This window comes from Mobula birostris, chromosome X (genome assembly GCF_030028105.1).
Source record: "Mobula birostris isolate sMobBir1 chromosome X, sMobBir1.hap1, whole genome shotgun sequence".
Taxonomy (NCBI): Eukaryota; Metazoa; Chordata; class Chondrichthyes; order Myliobatiformes; family Myliobatidae; genus Mobula; species Mobula birostris.
This window is the reverse complement of record NC_092402.1, coordinates 8,954,700-8,973,024: the sequence shown is the minus strand read 5'-3', so window position 1 is coordinate 8,973,024 and position 18,325 is coordinate 8,954,700. Positions and strand designations below refer to the sequence as shown.

Sequence of the window (18,325 nt, the reverse complement as noted above, 5' to 3'; positions counted from 1 at the left end):
AGTAAGATTGGAAGAGTGCGGAGGAAACTTACAAGGGTGTTGCCAGGACTTCAGAGCCTCGGCTGTAGTGAAAGGTTGAACAGGTTAGGACTTGCGTAGAAGATTGGGAGGAGATTTGATAGAGGTGTACAATATTATGAGGGGAATAGAAAGCGTAAACACAAGCGGGCTTCTACCACTGAGGTTGGGTGAGACAAGTACAGAGAAGATTTACCAGGATGTTGCCGGGATTTTGAGGACCCGAGTTATAGGGAAAGGTTGAACAGGTTTTTTTTTGAGGATGTGACTATGAAAATGGACAAGGGAGAGCCAGTGGATGTAGTGTACCTGGACTTTCAGAAAGCCTTTGATAAGGTCCCACATAGGAGATCAGTGGGCAAAATTAGAGCACATGGTATTAGGGGTAGAGTACTGACATGGATAGAAAATTGGTTGACAGACAGGAAACAAAGAGTAGGGATTAATGGGTCCCTTTCAGAATGGCAGACGGTGACCAGTGGGGTACCGCAAGGCTCAGTGCTGGGACTCAGCTATTTACAATATACATGAATGATTTAGATGAAGGGATTAAAAGTAACATTAGCAAATTTGCAGATGACACAAAGCTGGGTGGCAGTGTGAAATGTGTGGAGGATGTTGAGATAATGCAGGGTGACTTGGGCAGGTTGGGTGAGTGGGCAGATGCAGTTTAATGTGGATAAATGTGAGGTTATCCACTTTGGTGGCAAGAACAGGAAGGCAGATTACTATTTGAATCGTGTCAAGTTAGGAAAAGAAGTACAATGAGATCTCGGTGTCCTTGTTCATCAGTCACCTGTAAGCATGCAGGTACAGCAGGCAGTGAAGAAAGCTAATGGCATGTCGGCCTTCATAACAAGGGGAATTGAGTATAAGAGCAAAGAAATCCTTCTGCAGTTTTACAGGGCCCTGGTGAGACCACACCTGGATTATTGTGCAAACACGAGGAAATCTGCAGATGCTGGAAATTCAAGCAACACACATCAAAGTTGCTGGTGAACGCAGCAGGCCAGGCAGTATCTCTAGGAAGAGGTGCAGTCGACGTTTCAGTCCAAGACCCTTCGTCAGGACTAACTGAAAGAAGACACTGACGAAGGATCTCGGCCCGAAACGTCGACCGTACCTCTTCCTAGAGATGCTGCCTGGTCTGGAGTATTGTGTACAGTATTGGTCTCCAAATCTGAGGAAGGACATTCTTCCTAATGAGGGACTGCAGCGTAGGTTCAGAAGGTTAATTCTCGGGATGGCGGGACTGTCATATGTTGAAAGATTGGAGCGAGTGGGGTTGTATACACTAGAATTTAGAAGGATGAGAGGGGATCTGATTGAAACATACAAGATTATTAAGGGATTGGACACGCTAGAGGCAGGAAACATGTTCCCGATGTTGGGGGAGTCCAGAACCAGAGGCCACAGTTTAAGAATAAGGGGTAAGACAATTTAGAACGGAGTTGAGGAAAAACTTTTTCACCCAGAGGGTGTGGTTCTGTGGAATGCTCTGCCTCAGAAGGCAGTGGAGGCCAATTCTCTGGATTCTTTCAAGAAAGAGTTAGATAGAGTTCTTAAAGATAGCGGAGTGAAGGGATACGGGGAGAAGGCAGGAAAAGGGTACTGATTGTGGATGATCAGCCATGATCACAGTGAATGGCGGTGCTGGCTTGAAGGGCCGAATGGCCTACTCCTGCACCTATTGTCTGTTGTTCGGACTTTATTCCCTCGAGTGTAGGAGAGTGAGAGGAGATTTGATGGAGGTTGTACAGAATGATGAGGGGTTTAGATAGGGTAAATGCAAGCAGACATTGACCAGGGCAAGGTGTTTAAACTAGCACTCCATTCCAGTATGGTGGTCAAAGGTTACGGGGAGAACGGGGTTGAGAGGGATAATAAATCAGCCATGATGGAATGGCCTCATTCCACTCTGAGCTCTGATGGTTCAGTGTCACATAAGTACCGTCCTTCCTCACCAACACCCCCTCCACCCACACACACACACCCACACACACACACACACACACACACACACACACACACAAACATAGACAGGTACACAGACACACACACAAACACATAAACACACACACACACACACAAACACATAGACATACAGAGAACACACAGACACACACAGACATACACAGAACACGCACACACATATAGACAGTTACACACACACACACACACACACACACACATATATAGACAGGTACACAGACACACAAATTCACACAGACCCCCCCACACACACACACACACACATATAGACAGGTATACACAGACGCACACACAAACACATAAACACACACACACACACACACACAGGTACACAGACACACACACACAAAACACATAAACACACACACACACACACACAGGTACACAGACACACACACACAAACACATAGACACACACACACAGACAGGTACACAGACACACACAAACACATAGACATACACAGAACACACAGACACACACAGAACACGCAGACACACATATATAGACAGGTACACAGACACACAAACTCACACAGACCCACACACACACACACACACACACACACAAACACTTACACAAGGCTCAAGCAGTTTCCATTGCTAAAAGTCGACATAGTTTCACACAGTAACATAATCCTTTATTGCAGTGATTCATCTGAAAGTGTTTCACAGGATACCACAATCTGACACAGTGCCGTTGGGCTGGGGACAGTAAAACCACCGTCTGGTACAAGAGGTAGATTTTAAATTAAGTCCTAGAGGAGCAGAACGCAAGAGCTGTCAGCCACCGTGGGTATTGACACCTTTGGAGTGATACTGATTTTGTCCATGAAAGAAGCTGAGGCATGCAGAGACCTCGGAGGGCTTTGGGGGCTGGAGTGGTGGGGATGGCGGGTGGGGGGGGGGGAGGTGGCAGCTGAGGACACGGGCGTTCAATGTTAGACTGGAGTTTTTGTCGGAACAAACCAGGGCAAACGGGCCAGCAAACACGAGGAAGGGCTGAGTGAACGGGGTAGTCTGCGGGAATCGGGGTGAGCCCGTGTCTGTAGAGGAGAGTAGACAGCCAGCCCAGCTGACACGAGGAAGTAGAGTAGCCTGGGGCCAGCCTGCAGGAATCGGGGTGAGCCGGTGTCCGTAGAGGAGAGTAGGTGGTCAGTGGAAGATCGGGGATTGGTTATCCTCAAGTAACCACGGCAACCCCCCCCCCCCCAGAGTATGGGACACTCCACTAACAGGGTGCCTCGGCTGGGAGGTCCCAGAGCCACCCAGGGCATTTCGGGACTTGCCGCAAAGCTCTTGCCTGACTGACTTTTGCGCGCCTGTTACTGAGACAACAGGGGGGTATCAATCGATTGGTAGTCCCAGATCCCGGGGTTACAGAGGACAGGTTGGTGCTCAGGACACACATCTGGTGTTCAATCCAGTTGACAATTTGAAGTGCTTTGACAGTGAACGGGAGTCAGTCGTCCGCAGGAGTCTGAGAACTCGGGGTGTGCTCGCGACCGTGCAGAGTATTTCACTCCAGCGTGGACCTCACGGCCCTCCCGAGGCGGCCGGCGTTTCCACGGGCTCAGAGTTCCCTGGAGCGCCTTCGATGCTGGTCAGCACAGCGTGGCAGGGCGAGCTACGTACAAACAAAGGGCGAGTTAGTTCCCAGTGATGGATGGACTTCCTCCATGTCCACATGAGCAGCATAACATATGACAGGACACAAAGAATATAGGACAGGTTCTTTTTAACCGACTCTAAGGTCAATCTAACCCTTCCCTCCCGCATAGCCCTCCATTTTCCTATCATCCATTTGCCAATCTAAGAGCCTCTTAAATGTCCCTGTTCGGGTGTGCTCTGGAGTCATGGTATATAGCAAATGCTAACTCTTAACAGCAGACCTGAAGGTGGATTGTAGGTTGAATTTAATATTCAGTTCTGAACATTGGTCTTCCTGGAACTGAGATGTCTGCATATGCATGAATGCAACCCAGCATCAGTGGGAATTAACATTCATTCTGGGTGCCTGGAGTGTGGTAGCGGAGATGGAGGTGGGTGAAAATTATATGTTATTCAAGGGAAGCATCGTATTTCCAGTGTCACTCTAGAACTGTCCTGCTGTTATCTTCGACCTTCAGCACATAATCATGTCGTGTGATATTGGGTCAGGCAGGCCTCGTCTTCCGAGTGTGTCTCAGATATGACAACTGCTGAATAAAGACTTGAGTCTCTGTCCGGTGACCTTGTTGACAGTCACAACAGCCCCCCCAGTACTTCTAATATGACTGCTTCTAAGGAGAAGCTCCAGGAAATACTAGATAAAGTCGTCGGAGAAGTTGCACAGAGAGGAACGACCATCAAAGGCAGAGGAACGAGTGTATGTTTGTCACAAAGAAGGAGGTCATACAGAAACATGAACAGAAAGTAGGCAATGGAACTAAACAAATTGTAAGTTCAATTACTCGGGGAGCACAATAACATCTGACGATAGGGCTGATGTCGAAATTCGAAGGAGGATTGAGATTGCTAAATGCATGTTCAAGCACTTGAGCAAAATACTAAAGAATACTTTATACTTTATTGCCGCCAAACAATTGATACTAGAGCATACAATCATCACAGCGATATTTGATTCTGCTCTACAAATCGATAGTAAATATTAAAAATTTAATTATAAATCATAAATAGAAAATAGAAAAGAGAAAGTAAGGTAGTGCGTATAATGATGATGGTGATTTATCTAACGAAGAAGCAGATACTTTAGGGACTTTTAAAAGACATGTAGAGAGGCACATGGGTGTGAGGAAAATGGAAGGATATGGACATTGTGTAGGCAGAAGGAATAAGTTCAGTTTACCATTTGATTACTAACTTAACCTGGTCCCAACATATCGACGCAGCTATAAAGAAGGCAAGACAGTGGCTATACTTCATTGGGAGATTGAGGAGATTTGTCACCTAAAACACTTGAAGACTTCTACACATGTACCCTGGAGAGCGTTCTGACTGGCTGCATCACCGTCTGGTGTGGGGTGGGAAAGGGGGGGGGGGGTCTACTGCACAAGATCAAGGTAAGCTGTAGAAAGTTGTAAAAATGGTTTGCTCTATCATGGGCACTAGCCTCTGCAGCATCCAAGACATCTTCGAGGAGCAACGGCGTCCATCATTAAGGACACCCACCACCGAGGACGTTCCCTCTTCTCACTGCTACCGTCAGGGAGAAGGTACAGGGGCCTGAAGGGACACACTCAATGATTCAGGAACAGCTTCTTCCCCTCTGCCATCAGGGAGGAGGTACAGGGGCCTGAAGGCACACACTCAACGATTCAGGAACAGCTTCTTCCCCTCTGCCATCAGGGAGGAGGTACAGGAGCCTGAAGACACACACTCAGCAATTCAGGAACAGCTTCTGCCCCTCTGCCATCAGGGAGGAGGTACAGGAGCCTGAAGACACACACTCAACGATTCAGGAACAGCTCCTTCCCCTCTGCCATCAGGGAGGAGGTACAGGAGCCTGAAGACACACACTCAGCGATTCAGGAACAGCTTCTTCCCCTCTGCCATCAGGGAGGAGGTACAGGAGCCTGAAGACACACACTCAACGATTCAGGAACAGCTTCTTCCCCTCTGCCATCAGGGAGGAGGTACAGGAGCCTGAAGACACACACTCAACGATTCAGGAACAGCTTCTTCCCCTCTGCCAGCAGGAAGGAGGTACAGGAGCCTGAAGACACACACTCAACGATTCAGGAACAGCTTCTTCCCCTCTGCCATCAGGGAGCAGGTACAGGAGCCTGAAGACACACACTCAGCGATTCAGGAACAGCTTCTTCCCCTCTGCCGTCAGGGAGGAGATACAGGAGCCTGAAGACACACACTCAACGATTCAGGAACAGCTTCTTCCCCTCTGCCATCAGGGAGGAGGTACAGGAGCCTGAAGACACACACTCAGCGATTCAGGAACAGCTTCTTCCCCTCTGCCATCAGGGAGGAGGTACAGGAGCCTGAAGACACACACTCAGCGATTCAGGAACAGCTTCTTCCCCTCTGCCATCTGATTTCTGAATGGACATTGAACCCGTGAACACCATCTCACTACTTTTTAATTTCTGTTTTGGCTACTTAATATCCATATATGTGTGGCACGTGGCCAAGTGGTTAGGGCGTTGGGTTCATGACCTGAAGGTGGTGGGTTCGAGTCTCGGCCAAGGCAGCGTGTTGTGTCCTTGCACAAGGCATTTAACCACACAATGCTCCAGTCCACCCAGCTGAGAATGGGGTACCAGCAAAAAGCTGGGGGTTAACCTCGCGATAGACTGGCATCCTATCTGGGGGCGAGTCTCGTACTCTCAGTCGCTTCACGCTACGGAAACCAGCATAAGTACTGGCCTGCTGGGCCACAAGGCTCGTGACAGACTTTAACTTTTAACTAAATATACTTACAGTCATTCAGTTTTTTTCCCCAAAATTTATCATGCATCGCATTGTACTGCTGCAGTAAGGTTAACAAATTTCGTGACATGCGCTGGTGATATAAAACCTGATCCTGATTTGGTCCAGCACAGCATTGTGGCCGAAGGGCCTGCTCCTGCGCTGTACTGTTTTACAGCCTCCACTGCCAGACCTGGCGGTGTGTTCAACTCCCTCTGACATCCCCCCTTGCACAAGACCACGGGAGCGTGAGACGGAGGACCAGAAGGAGGTCGTGCTGCATTACCTTTCGGACTCGTAGCCGATGGGGCAGTCCGCCTCCGCCTCCCCCCGGCGGGCCAGGCTCTTCCTGCAGTGGGCGCTGCTCAGGATGGCCTCGTTGACGGAGAAGGCCGTGCGGCCCTGGACGCAGGACTCAATCTCGGCTGTTGACAGCTGCGTCTGCAGGAAGAGGTGGAGCTGGCTGTCGGACAGGAGGACAGTTGTGTGCAGGACCCTGAAAGAACAAAAGGCATGAGTTTATATCGGGCCTCTTACATAACCAGTGCACCCCCCCCCCCCCCCGAAGCTGCTCCAGCCCATCGAGTCGGCTCCGCCATTCCATCATGGCTGGTTTACTATCCTCTCACCCCGAGTCTCCTGCCTTCTCCCCGTAACCTATGATATGCTGACTAATCAAGAACTTATCAGCTTCTGCTTTAAATATGCCCAAAGAGATGAACGTGGCCACGAATTCCACAGATTCACCACCCTCTGGCTCAAGAAATTCCTCGATTTCTCTGATCTGAATGGATGCCCCTCTGGTCCCAGACTCCCCCACTATAGGAAACATCCTCTCCACATCCACTCTATCTGTGCCCTCTGGTCCCAGACTCCCCCACTATAGGAAACATCCTCTCCACATCCACTCTATCTGTGTCCTCTGGTCCCAGACTCCCCCACTATAGGAAACATCCTCTCCACATCCACTCTATCTGTGCCCTTTGGTCCCAGACTCCCCCACTATAGGAAACATCCTCTCCACATCCACTCTATCTGGGTCCTCTGGTCCCAGACTCCCCCACTATAGGAAACATCCTCTCCACCTCCACTCTATCTGTGTCCTCTGGTCCCAGACTCCCCCACTATAGGAAACATCCTCTCCACCTCCACTCTATCTGTGTCCTCTGGACCGAGACTCCCCCACTACAGGAAACATCCTCCCCACATCCACTCTATCTGTGCCCCTCTGGTCCCAGACTCCCCCACTATAGGAAACATCCTCTCCACATCCACTCTATCTGTGCCCTCTGCTCCCAGACTCCCCCATCCTCTCCCCATCCACTCTATCTGTGTCCTCTGCTCTTAGACTCCCCCACTATAGGAAACATCTTCTCCACATCCACTCTATCTGTGTCCTCTGGTCCTAGACGCCCCCACTATAGGAAACATCCTCTCCACATCCACTCTATCTGTGTCCTCTGGTCCTAGACTCTCCCATTATAGGAAACATCCTCTCCACATCCACTCTATCTGTGTCCTCTGGTCCTAGACTCTCCCATTATAGGAAACATCCTCTCCACATCCACTCTATCTGTGCCCTCTGGTCCCAGACTCCCCCACTATAGGAAACATCCTCTCCACATCCACTCTATCTGTGTCCTCTGGTCCTAGACTCCCCCACTATAGGAAACATCCTCTCCATATCCACTCTATCTGTGTCCTCTGGTCCTAGACTCCCCCCACTATAGGAAACATCCTCTCCACATCCACACTATCTGTGTCCTCTGGTCCCAGACTCCCCCACTATAGGAAACATCCTCTCCACATCCACTCTATCTGTGTCCTCTGGTCCTAGACTCCCCTCACTATAGGAAACATCCTCTCCACATCCACTCTATCTGTGCCCTCTGCTCCCAGACTCCCCCATCCTCTCCCCATCCACTCTACCTGTGTCCTCTGCTCTTAGACTCCCCCACTATAGGAAACATCTTCTCCACATCCACTCTATCTGTGTCCTCTGGTCCTAGACGCCCCCACTATAGGAAACATCCTCTCCACATCCACTCTATCTGTGTCCTCTGGTCCTAGACTCTCCCATTATAGGAAACATCCTCTCCACATCCACTCTATCTGTGTCCTCTGGTCCTAGACTCTCCCATTATAGGAAACATCCTCTCCACATCCACTCTATCTGTGCCCTCTGGTCCTAGACTCCCTCACTATAGGAAACATCCTCTCCACATCCACTCTATTGAGGCCTTTCAATATTCGATAGTTTTCAATGAGATCCCTCCTCACTCCCCTAAATTCCAGCGAGTACAGACCCAGAGCCATCAAATACTCCTCCTACATTAACCCTTTCATTCCCGGGTTCATTCTCATGAAGCTCCTCTGGATCCTGCCCAATCTGTTCTTACGTAAGGGGCCCGAAACTGTTCACAATACTCCAAATGCAGTCTGACCAATGCTTGCCAAGGCCTCAGCGTTAGATCCTCCCTTTCTGTATTCTCGTCCTCTTGAAATTAACGCTCACATGGCATTTGACTTCCTCACCACAGACTCAACCTGCCAGTTAACCTTTAGGGATCCTGCACGAGAACTCCCAAGTCCCTTCGCACCTCTGATTTCTGATTTTTCTCCCTGTTTGGAACTTAGTCTATGCTTTTCAAAGTGTAAAGTACAATCACTTTTGTGGCTAGCAGCCACAAAACAAAATAACACCATAGAACAGGAGTCCCCCAACCTTTTTTGCACCACGGACCGGCCAACCGGCGGGGGGAGGGTTGTTCAAGTAGGGTTAAACTCACCTCAACATGTCTTTTACAGTTAGAGTTGCCAACTTTCTCACTCACAAATAAGGGACAAAAGTAGCAGTCAAATACAGGACACCTGTGTTTACCCCAGGAAAGACGACCGTGACCATGAAGTCTTGCGCGGGCACCTGTGTGCGCATGCGTGACGTGCTGATTTTTCCCCCCACAAATCGGTTTTGCCTTTATCTTCCCGACTATACTGTACATACATTATTTCTACTTTATATAGGCTGTGTATTTATCATATCATTCCTGCTTTTACCATATGTTAGTGCTATTTATTTTCGGTTTCATGTGTTATTTGGTATGGTTTGGTAGGTTTTTTTGGCTCAAAAATTTTTCCCATATAAATTAATGGTAATTGCTTCTTCCCTTAATGCCATTTCGGCACAAAAGGTTTCATAGGAACGCTCTACGTTTGCGGGGAAATACGGGACAAACCAATTTATCCCAATATACGGGATGTCCCGGCAAATACGGGACAGTTGGCAACCCTATGTTCAAGTTTAACAGTGCGTGACAGGGAATGAGGGAAGGTGCAGCTGACTCGTATCGTTTCCTCACGGCCCGGTAGCACAGGCTTTGCGGCCTGGTGTTTGGGGACGGCTGCCGTGGAACACGTTGAAAGAAAATACCCCTATGCAACAAGGACCATCAAACCTACCAAAAAAAAAGAACTAATCACGTGTTAACGCCCTGGTTCATATCTTTCCTGTTGTGCTGTAGGTATTTCACCCAGCAGCTCTGCGGGGGCCGTCTGCTCTGCTTTCAGCCTGTTCGGATTACTGTTGCAGGTAAGGGATCATGTAGAACGTGCACCGTCCAATTAGCGGGGCGAGGGGTGTTTTCTTGGTGAGGGACAGTAAGGTTGGGGTTGAGGTTGTTGTTCGAGAGAAGATGAAGAGAGAAGACTCTGGGTAGCACACGGTCCGGTGGGGAGACCCGTCAGTTCGAGACGGATTGCGAGCGATGTTCGGAAGGCGGTGTGGCCGTTCACGCGGACCGAGGGCCCAGCCCGCGAGTGACGGAGGAGTTCAACTTGCGCACGTTTGACTGTTTGATCAGAATGGGCCCTTTTCTCTTTGTTATTCTTTACTAACCCTTTAGTTAAGATTCATGAATATAATTCCTTTAATCGTATGCGGTTTACTGTCCGGTATTTTGCGGCGCTGATTCGTGACAGGGTAGCGAATCACACAGCGTCCGCACAGACCGGGGTTTGGGGAGGGATCGAGCCGTCACAACCTCACGTGTTTGGCGGAACTTGAGAGTGTCTTCCCTGGACTTACGCAGCCGAGGAAACCAGGGGGTGTGGTGGGGGGGAGGGTTTCACACACCAACAGCAAAAATAACAAACAGAACATTAAAACACCAGACTGTAGAATCCACAGACAGAAGCTGCCGAGGCGATTGACACAGCTCCAGGAGCTGACGGCCGGATTCCTGCTGCCAAAGTGCATGACCATACACTTCTGTACGCTATGTTCCACTTCAAACTACAACGTAAATTTCACTATCAAAGAACACAAGATTCATTTTCCTGCGGGCAAACTCAGCAAATCTATAGAACAGTAACTGTAAACGGGACCAATGAAAGATCAACCAGAGTGCAGAAGACAGCAAACCGTGCAAACGCAAATATAAATAAATATCAATAAATAACGAGAACATGAGATAAAGAGTCCTTAAAGTGAGATCATTTGTTGTGGGAACATCTCATGATGGGGCAAATGAGTGCAGTTGTCCCCTTTTGTTCAAGAGCCTGATGGTTGATGGGGTGATAACTGTTCCTGAACCTGGTGATGTGGGTCCTGAGGCTCCTGTACCTCCTTCCTGATGGTTGAGGGGTAATAACAATTCCTGAACCTGGTGATGTGGGTCCTGAAGCTCCTGTACCTCCTTCCTGATGGTTGAGGGGTAATAACTGTTCCTGAACCTGGTGGTGTGGGTCCTGAGGCTCCTGTACCTCCTTCCTGATGGTTGAGGGGTAATAACTGTCCCTGAACCTGGTGGTGTGGATCCTGAGGCTCCTGTACCTCCTTCCTGATGGTTGAGGGGTGATAACTGTCCCTGAACCTGGTGGTGTGGGTCCTGAGGCTCCTGTACCTCCTTCCTGATGGTTGAGGGGTAATAACTGTTCCTGAACCTGGTGGTGTGGGTCCTGAGGCTCCTGTACCTCCTACCCAATGGCAGGAGTGAGAAGAGAGCATGTCCTGGGTGTTGGAGGCCACCGGTGATTTTATTCGCAAGATGCATATGACTAATAATGGGAGACATAATTTTAAGGTAATTAGAGGAAAGTATTGAGGGGGGTGGGGATTGTTAGTGATAAGGGGCGGCTCGGTAGCATAGTGACTTGCACGACACTTCACGGTACACGCGACCCGGGTTCAAATCCCGCCACTGCCTGTAAGGTGTCCGTGAGCGCGTGGGTTTCCTCCGGGTGCTCTGGTTTCCTCCCACTGTCCGAAGATGTACTGATTGGTAGGATAATTGGTCTTTGTGAATCGTCCTGTGATTGGGCTAGGGTTAAATCGGGGGATTGCTGGGAGGCCTGTTGTATCTCAATAAACAGAAGGACAAGTTTTTTACACAGAGAGTGGTGGGTGCGTGGAACACCCTGCCAAGGGTAGTGGTGGAGGCAGGCACATTAGGGGTATTCAAGAAGCGTGGAGGACCGTAAAAACGGGGGTGGGGCTGTCTAGGGGGGAAGCAACGCACACAGAATTCTGCAGGAACTCAGCAGGCCAGGCAGCATCGATGGGGAGGAATAAACCGTCAACGTTTCGGGCCGAGACCCCTCACCAGGACTGGGCAGGAGGGAAGGGTTCGATTGATCTCAGGAGCAGGTGAAAGGGTCGTCACAGGTGGATGATGCACTGTTGTAACTGTATGTTAGAATATGTTAGGCATGAACATTAGCTTCTCTAACTTCCGGTAATGCCCCACCACCCCATCCGTTTTATTTTGTTGTTTGTTACTATTTTATATATATATATTCTCTCTCTCCTTTTTCTCCCTCTGTCTCTCTGACTATACCCCTTGCCCATCCTCTGGGTTTTTCCCCCCGCTCCCTTTTCCTTCTCCCTGGACCTCCTGTCCCATGATCCTCTCATCTCCCTTTTGCCAATCACCTGTCCAGCTCTTGGCTCCATCCCTGCCCCTCCTGCCTTCTCCTATCATTTTGGATCTCCCCCTCCCCTCCCACTTTCAAATCTCTTACTAGCTTTTCCTTCAGTTAGTCCTGACGAAGGGTCTCGGCCCGAAACGTCGACTGTACCTCTTCCTAGAGATGCTGCCTGGCCTGCTGCGTTCACCAGCAACTTTGATGTGTGTTGCTTGAATTTCCAGCATCTGCAGATTTTCTCGTGTAAATATTAGAATTATGTGGTTTTGTCAGTTTTAGACTTGGTTTGTCTTGCTTTTCTTGAGATATCATTCTGGAGGAACATTGTACCATTTTTTTAATGCATGCATTTCTAAATGACAATAAACGAGGACTGAGTGTCCTCATAATCTAATCTAACCTAACGAGGCAGGTGGACGATAGACAAAACGAAGGAATGTGTAGGAGGGAAGGGTTCGATTGATCCCAGAGGAGGTTAAAGGGTCAGCACAACATAGTGGGCTGAAGGGCCTGTACTATGTCCTGCAGTGTGTTCTCTGCTCCAACATTCCCTGCGAGGCGAGGCAGTGGAGAACGCAAAACTGTCATGGTTCATTAACACACTTGTAGAGTTATAACTTCACCTCCATTAAAACATTCGGCAGGCTCGAATCAACGGTGTAATTCTGAACCATGGGAAGTGGGGGGTGGGAGGTCTATTAATAACATCCTTGTCAGCAACAAATTTCTGAAAGTTAATCTTTCAGACGCAATTCGATTTGCTCAGCTCACTGAGAAAGCCTCAGCGAAGGCAGCAGGACCACTTTGTAATTCGAGGACCATTACTCTGCGCGTAAAGGCCAGTCCACGACCACAACCAGACTGGCAGGCTCCAATTATCTGAACTTCGGCCCCCCTCCCCTTTGGTGAAGACAGGCTTTGCACTCACGCGCCCGCCGTCCACCTCCCGAGCACGGGCCGGCAAAGAACCTTCCGGAGCCCAGGAGCTGTACGGACACTGTCCCCGTCTACAAAACCTGAGGACCCCCGTACCTCCTCCTTGATGAGAAAACAGCATAGCCTGTGTGATTGGGGGTCTTTGACAAAGGATGCTGCTTTCTCCGAACGGCGTTCCTTGTAAGTGGTGGGGAAGGCCTTTCCTGTGAGGGACAGGGCTCTGCCCACCTCCTCCTGCAGTCAGTGGGTCTCCGAGGCAGTGTTTAATTTTATTTTATTTTTAAAACGATACACAGGAGATGCTAATCAATTCTGAGGCTCAAACATTTGCAATAAGATCTCACAGATATACTAACTGAGTTAACAAAGTGGTCGCCAGGCTTGGTTTGCTGGTTCAGATATTAACTTGGAGTCAGACAACACTTGAGTTCAAATCCCACAAGAGCGATTTGAATATGTATTCCAGGCCGTGCTCTCTCCTCACTGCTGCCATCAGGCAAGTGGTACAGGAGCCTCAGGACCCACACCACCAGCTTCAGGAACAGTTATTACCCCTCAGCCATCAGGAGGGAGGTACAGGAGCCTCAGGTTCCACACCACCAGCTTCAGGAACAGTTATTACCCCTCAACCATCAGGAGGGAGGTACAGGAGCCTCAGGACCCACACCACCAGCTTCAGGAACAGTTATCACCCCTCAACCATCAGGAAGGAGGCACAGGAGCCTCAGGACCCACACCACCAGGTTCAGGAACAGTTATTACCCCTCAACCATCAGGAAGGAGGCACAGGAGCCTCAGGACCCACACCACCAGGTTCAGGAACAGTTATTACTTCTCAACAATCAGGAAGGAGGTACAGGAGTCTCAGGTCCCACACCACCAGGTTCAGGAACAGTTATTACCCCTCAACCATCAGGAAGGAGGTACAGGAGCCTCAGGTCCCACACCACTAGGTTCAGGAACAGTTATTACCCCTCAACCATCAGGAAGGAGGTACAGGAGCCTCAGGACCCACACCACCAGGTTCAGGAAGAGTTATTACCCCTCAACCATCAGGAAGGAGGTACAGGAGCCTCAGGACCCACACCACCAGGTTCAGAAACAGTTATTACCCCACAACCATCAGGAAGGAGGTACAGGAGCCTCAGGATCCACACCACCAGGTTCAGGGACAGTTATTACCCCCTCAACCATCAGGAAGGAGGTACAGGAGCCTCAGGATCCACACCACCAGGTTCAGGAACAGTTATTACCCCTCAACCATCAGGAAGGAGGTACAGGAGCCTCAGGACCCACACCGCCAGGTTCAGGAAGAGTTATTACCCCCTCAACCATCAGGCTCCTGAATCACAGAGTGGATAACTTCACTCACCTCAACCCTGAACTGACTCCACAACCTACGCACTCACTTTTAAGAACTCTACAGCTCATGTTCTCAAAATAATTCTTTTTTTTAACAGGCAAAGATTGCCTTCTTTTGCACAATGGCTGTTTGTCAGTCCTTGTTTATGTATAGTTTTTATAAAATCTACTGCGTTTCTTTACATTCCTGTAAACCCCTGCGAGAAAATGAATCTCAAATTTGTATATGGTGACACATATGCCCTTTGATAATAACTTGTTCCTTTGACTAAAATGGGCTCTGAATTTGGTTTAAAGCTGTCGTACAATGTAGAGGGAGTACTGAGCTGCCACAGTGAGAGTTCCAGGTGCCTTGTTAAAACTTGAAAGATTCAACGTACATATATTACCAAAGTCCGTTTGCAGTATACAACCCCGAGTTTGGTCCTCTCCAGAGTCAGCCTTGAAACAAAGAAACACCATGGAACCAGCTCGGAGAGGAAAAACCAACCCCCTCTCCAACACGAAAAAGAAACTAATTGTGTAAAATGTATGAATAATGCAGAATATGAAACACAAAACGTAAGGGGGCCGCACGCATTCGGTTCAGCTCAATCCAGCGCTGTGCTGTTCGTTACCTGCAGACTGCCCGATAAAAATCGCCCGAAGTAGGAACAAACAAAAAAAGGGGGGAGGGAACCAGAAACCCGAAACACAGCATAACTTGGACTACAGAGTCCAACTCACACGCTGATTCGATTAATAAGTGGGATAAGAAAGAAAAGGGATAGAGAAGATAGAGGCAGGAAAGTTGTTTCCACTGGGAGGGGAGAGACTAGAACTCGGGGGTGTAGCCTCAAGGTTCGGGGAGGGGGGGTAGTAGATTTAGGACGGAGATGAGGAGGAACTGCTTTTCCCAGAGAGTGGTGAATCTGTGGAATTCTCTGCCCAGGGAAGCAGGGGAGGCTACCTCAGTAAATATATTTAAGGCAAGGTTGGATAGATTTTTGCACAGTAAGGGAATTCAGGGTTAAGGGGAAAAGGCAGGGAGGTGGAGACGAGTCCATGGTCAGATCAGCCATGATCTTATTGAATGGCAGAGCAGGCTCGACAGGCCAGATGGCCAACTCCTGCTCCTAGTTCCTATGTTCTAATTGAAAGATCTTAAACTACTCCTCTGAAAAGGTGATTCCAGCCAACATTTATCCCTCAAGCGACCTCTTTAAACATTCATCTGCCCGTTTTTATCATTTCTGTTTGTAGAACCCTGTTGCGTCCCAGACTAGTTGACTAGTCCCCTGCACTGTATCAGTGAGTATGTTCCAAACGCAGCCTCGTTACTAGATACAGGAGTGAAGTGGCCACAGGAGTGGAACCTGGGCATCTGGAGCTGCCCTTTGCCACAAACGCTGCTGTAATGAGTGGTTGTTTGAGTTACTGTCACCTCCCTGCCAGCTTGGACCAGCCCAGCCATTCTCCTCTGATATCTATCTATCTCTCTCTCCCACACTTTCTCTCTCTCTCTCTCAGGACAAGGCTTTTTCAGCCACAGAACTGCCACTCACTGGATGTCTTCATGGTCTTTTCTTTTCTGTAAACTCTGGAGACTGTTTTGTGTGTGTGTGTGTGTGGTTCTGTCTGTGAGTGTGTGTGTGTTTCTGTGAGTGTGTCTGTATGAGTGTGTGTATGTCTGTGAGTGTATGTGTGTTTCTGTGTGTCTGTGTGAGTGTGTGTATGTCTGTGAGTGTGTATGTGTATGTGTGTGTGAGAGAGTGAGTGTGTGTGTATGTCTGTGAGTGTGTGTGAGAGCATGTGTGTGTCTGTCTGTGAGTGTGTGTGTGTGTCTGTGAGTGAGTGTGTGTGTGTATGTGTATGTCTGCGTGTGAGTGAGTGTGTGTGTCTGTGTCTGTGAGTGTGTGTGTGAGTGTATGTGTGTGTATGTCTGTGAGTGTGTGTGAGAGTATGTGTGTCTGTGAGTGTGTGTGTGTGTCTGAGTGAGTGTGTGTGTGTGAGTGTATGTGTGTGTATGTCTGTGAGTGTGTGTGAAAGTATGTGTGTGTCTGTGAGTGTGTGTGTCTGTGTCTGAGTGAGTGTGTGTGTGTGTGTATGTCTGTGAGTGTGTGTGAGAGTATGTGTGTGTCTGTGAGAGTGTGTGTGTGTCTGTGAGTGAGTGAGTGTGTGTGTGTATGTCTGTGAGTGTGTGTGAGAGTATGTGTGTGTCTGTGAGAGTGTGTGTGTGTCTGTGAGTGAGTGAGTGTGTGTGTGTGTGTGTGGTGTGTGTGTGTGTGTGTGAGTGTGTGTATGTGTGTGTGTGTGAGTGTGTGTGTGTGTGTGTGTGTGTGTGTGTGTGTGTGTGTGTGTGTGTGTGTGTGTGTGTGTGTGTGTGTGTGTGGAAATCCCAGGAGATCAGCAGGTTTTGAGATACAAGTTTACAGACAAATAGATAAATAGCGCAGAAAAACAAAACAGGGAGAAATCAGAGTCACCGAGAAATGCAGGGAGAAACTTTCTTCTGTTACTGCTGAATGACTCGGGGGCGGGTGGAAACACGTTTCAGTCACTGGTGATTAACGTTAGTAACCTGGAATGCCTCACAGCAGTTACTGCCGAGCAGGATGTGGTTTTAACAGACAGTGCCTTTTGCCAAGGGGGCCGAAACGCCTAATCAAGATTCGAGATCATTTAATGTCATTTCCCGCAGGCCAGCGTAAAGGAGAACGAAATTAATTGATGCTCCGGATCCAATACAGCACAAACGAGAAAAAAACAGAGGCCAAGCATTGAAGGTGAATGTGGGGGCAGGGACGGGGATGGGGGGCGTAATTTCCACGGGGATGTGAGGGGCAAGTTTTTTTTTACACAGAGAGTGGTGGGTGCCTGGGATGCGATGACCGGGGTGGTGGTAGAAGCAGAAACATTAGAGACTTCCAAGATAGGCACATGGGTGTGAGGGAAATGGAAGGATGCGGGCATTGTGCGGGCAGAAGGGATTAGTTCAGTTGGCCTTCTGACGACTAATTTAATGGGTTAGACCCGACATTGCAGGCCCAAGGGCCTGTTCCTGTGCTGTACCCCTTTCCGGTACGTTTACGGTCATTTTTGTTGTTGGGGCGCGTGGCCAAGTGGTTAAGGCGTCGGTCTAGTGATCTGAAGGTCGCTAGTTCGAGCCTCGGCTGAGGCAGCGTGTTGTGTCCGTGAGCAAGGCACTTAACCACACTGGTGCCAAGCTGTATGGGTCCTAATGCCCTTCCCTTGGACAACATCGGTGGCGTGGAGAGGGGAGACTTGCAGCATGGGCAACTGCCGGTCTTCCATACAACCTTCCAAGGCGCAAATCCACGGTCTCACGAGACTAACGGATGCCTATAAAATGGTCATTTTTACGACTTGCCACAAACCAACAAGTTTCACGATATGCATCAGCGATAGTGAACCCGGTTCCGATTACTTCAGCTCTGTACCTGTTCCTGTGCGCACGAACTGTGACCTTCTCCGCCTCCCACCCCCCCCGCCACTTCACATACGCCTGTACTTTTAATGCCTACCTTCCACACGCGCGTCCACGTGGCTGCAATAATCCGTGGGGAGACGGCGGCGCGCCGGGAGTCGCAGCGGCCACTGCAGAGCCAACCGGAGGCGTGACCCTCTTACAATCACAAGATAGCCAGCAGAGGTAGTTTTTTTTTAACACAGAGAG

At 49.2% G+C, this 18,325-nt stretch overlaps 1 protein-coding gene across 1 annotated transcript in view; it reads right to left on the bottom strand.

Moving 5' to 3' along the window:
• Positions 1-2,632: 2,632 nt before the first annotated feature.
• Positions 2,633-18,325, bottom strand: part of LOC140191857 (sorting nexin-10B-like) — a 91,622-nt gene continuing 75,929 nt past the window's right edge. The window contains exons 4-5 of the mRNA XM_072249651.1: positions 6,716-6,925; positions 2,633-3,634 (exon numbers count right to left, since the gene is read on the bottom strand). Coding sequence (XP_072105752.1) covers positions 3,544-3,634; positions 6,716-6,925 — 301 coding nt within the window. The 3' untranslated portion in view covers positions 2,633-3,543. The remainder of the gene's footprint in view (positions 3,635-6,715; positions 6,926-18,325) is intronic.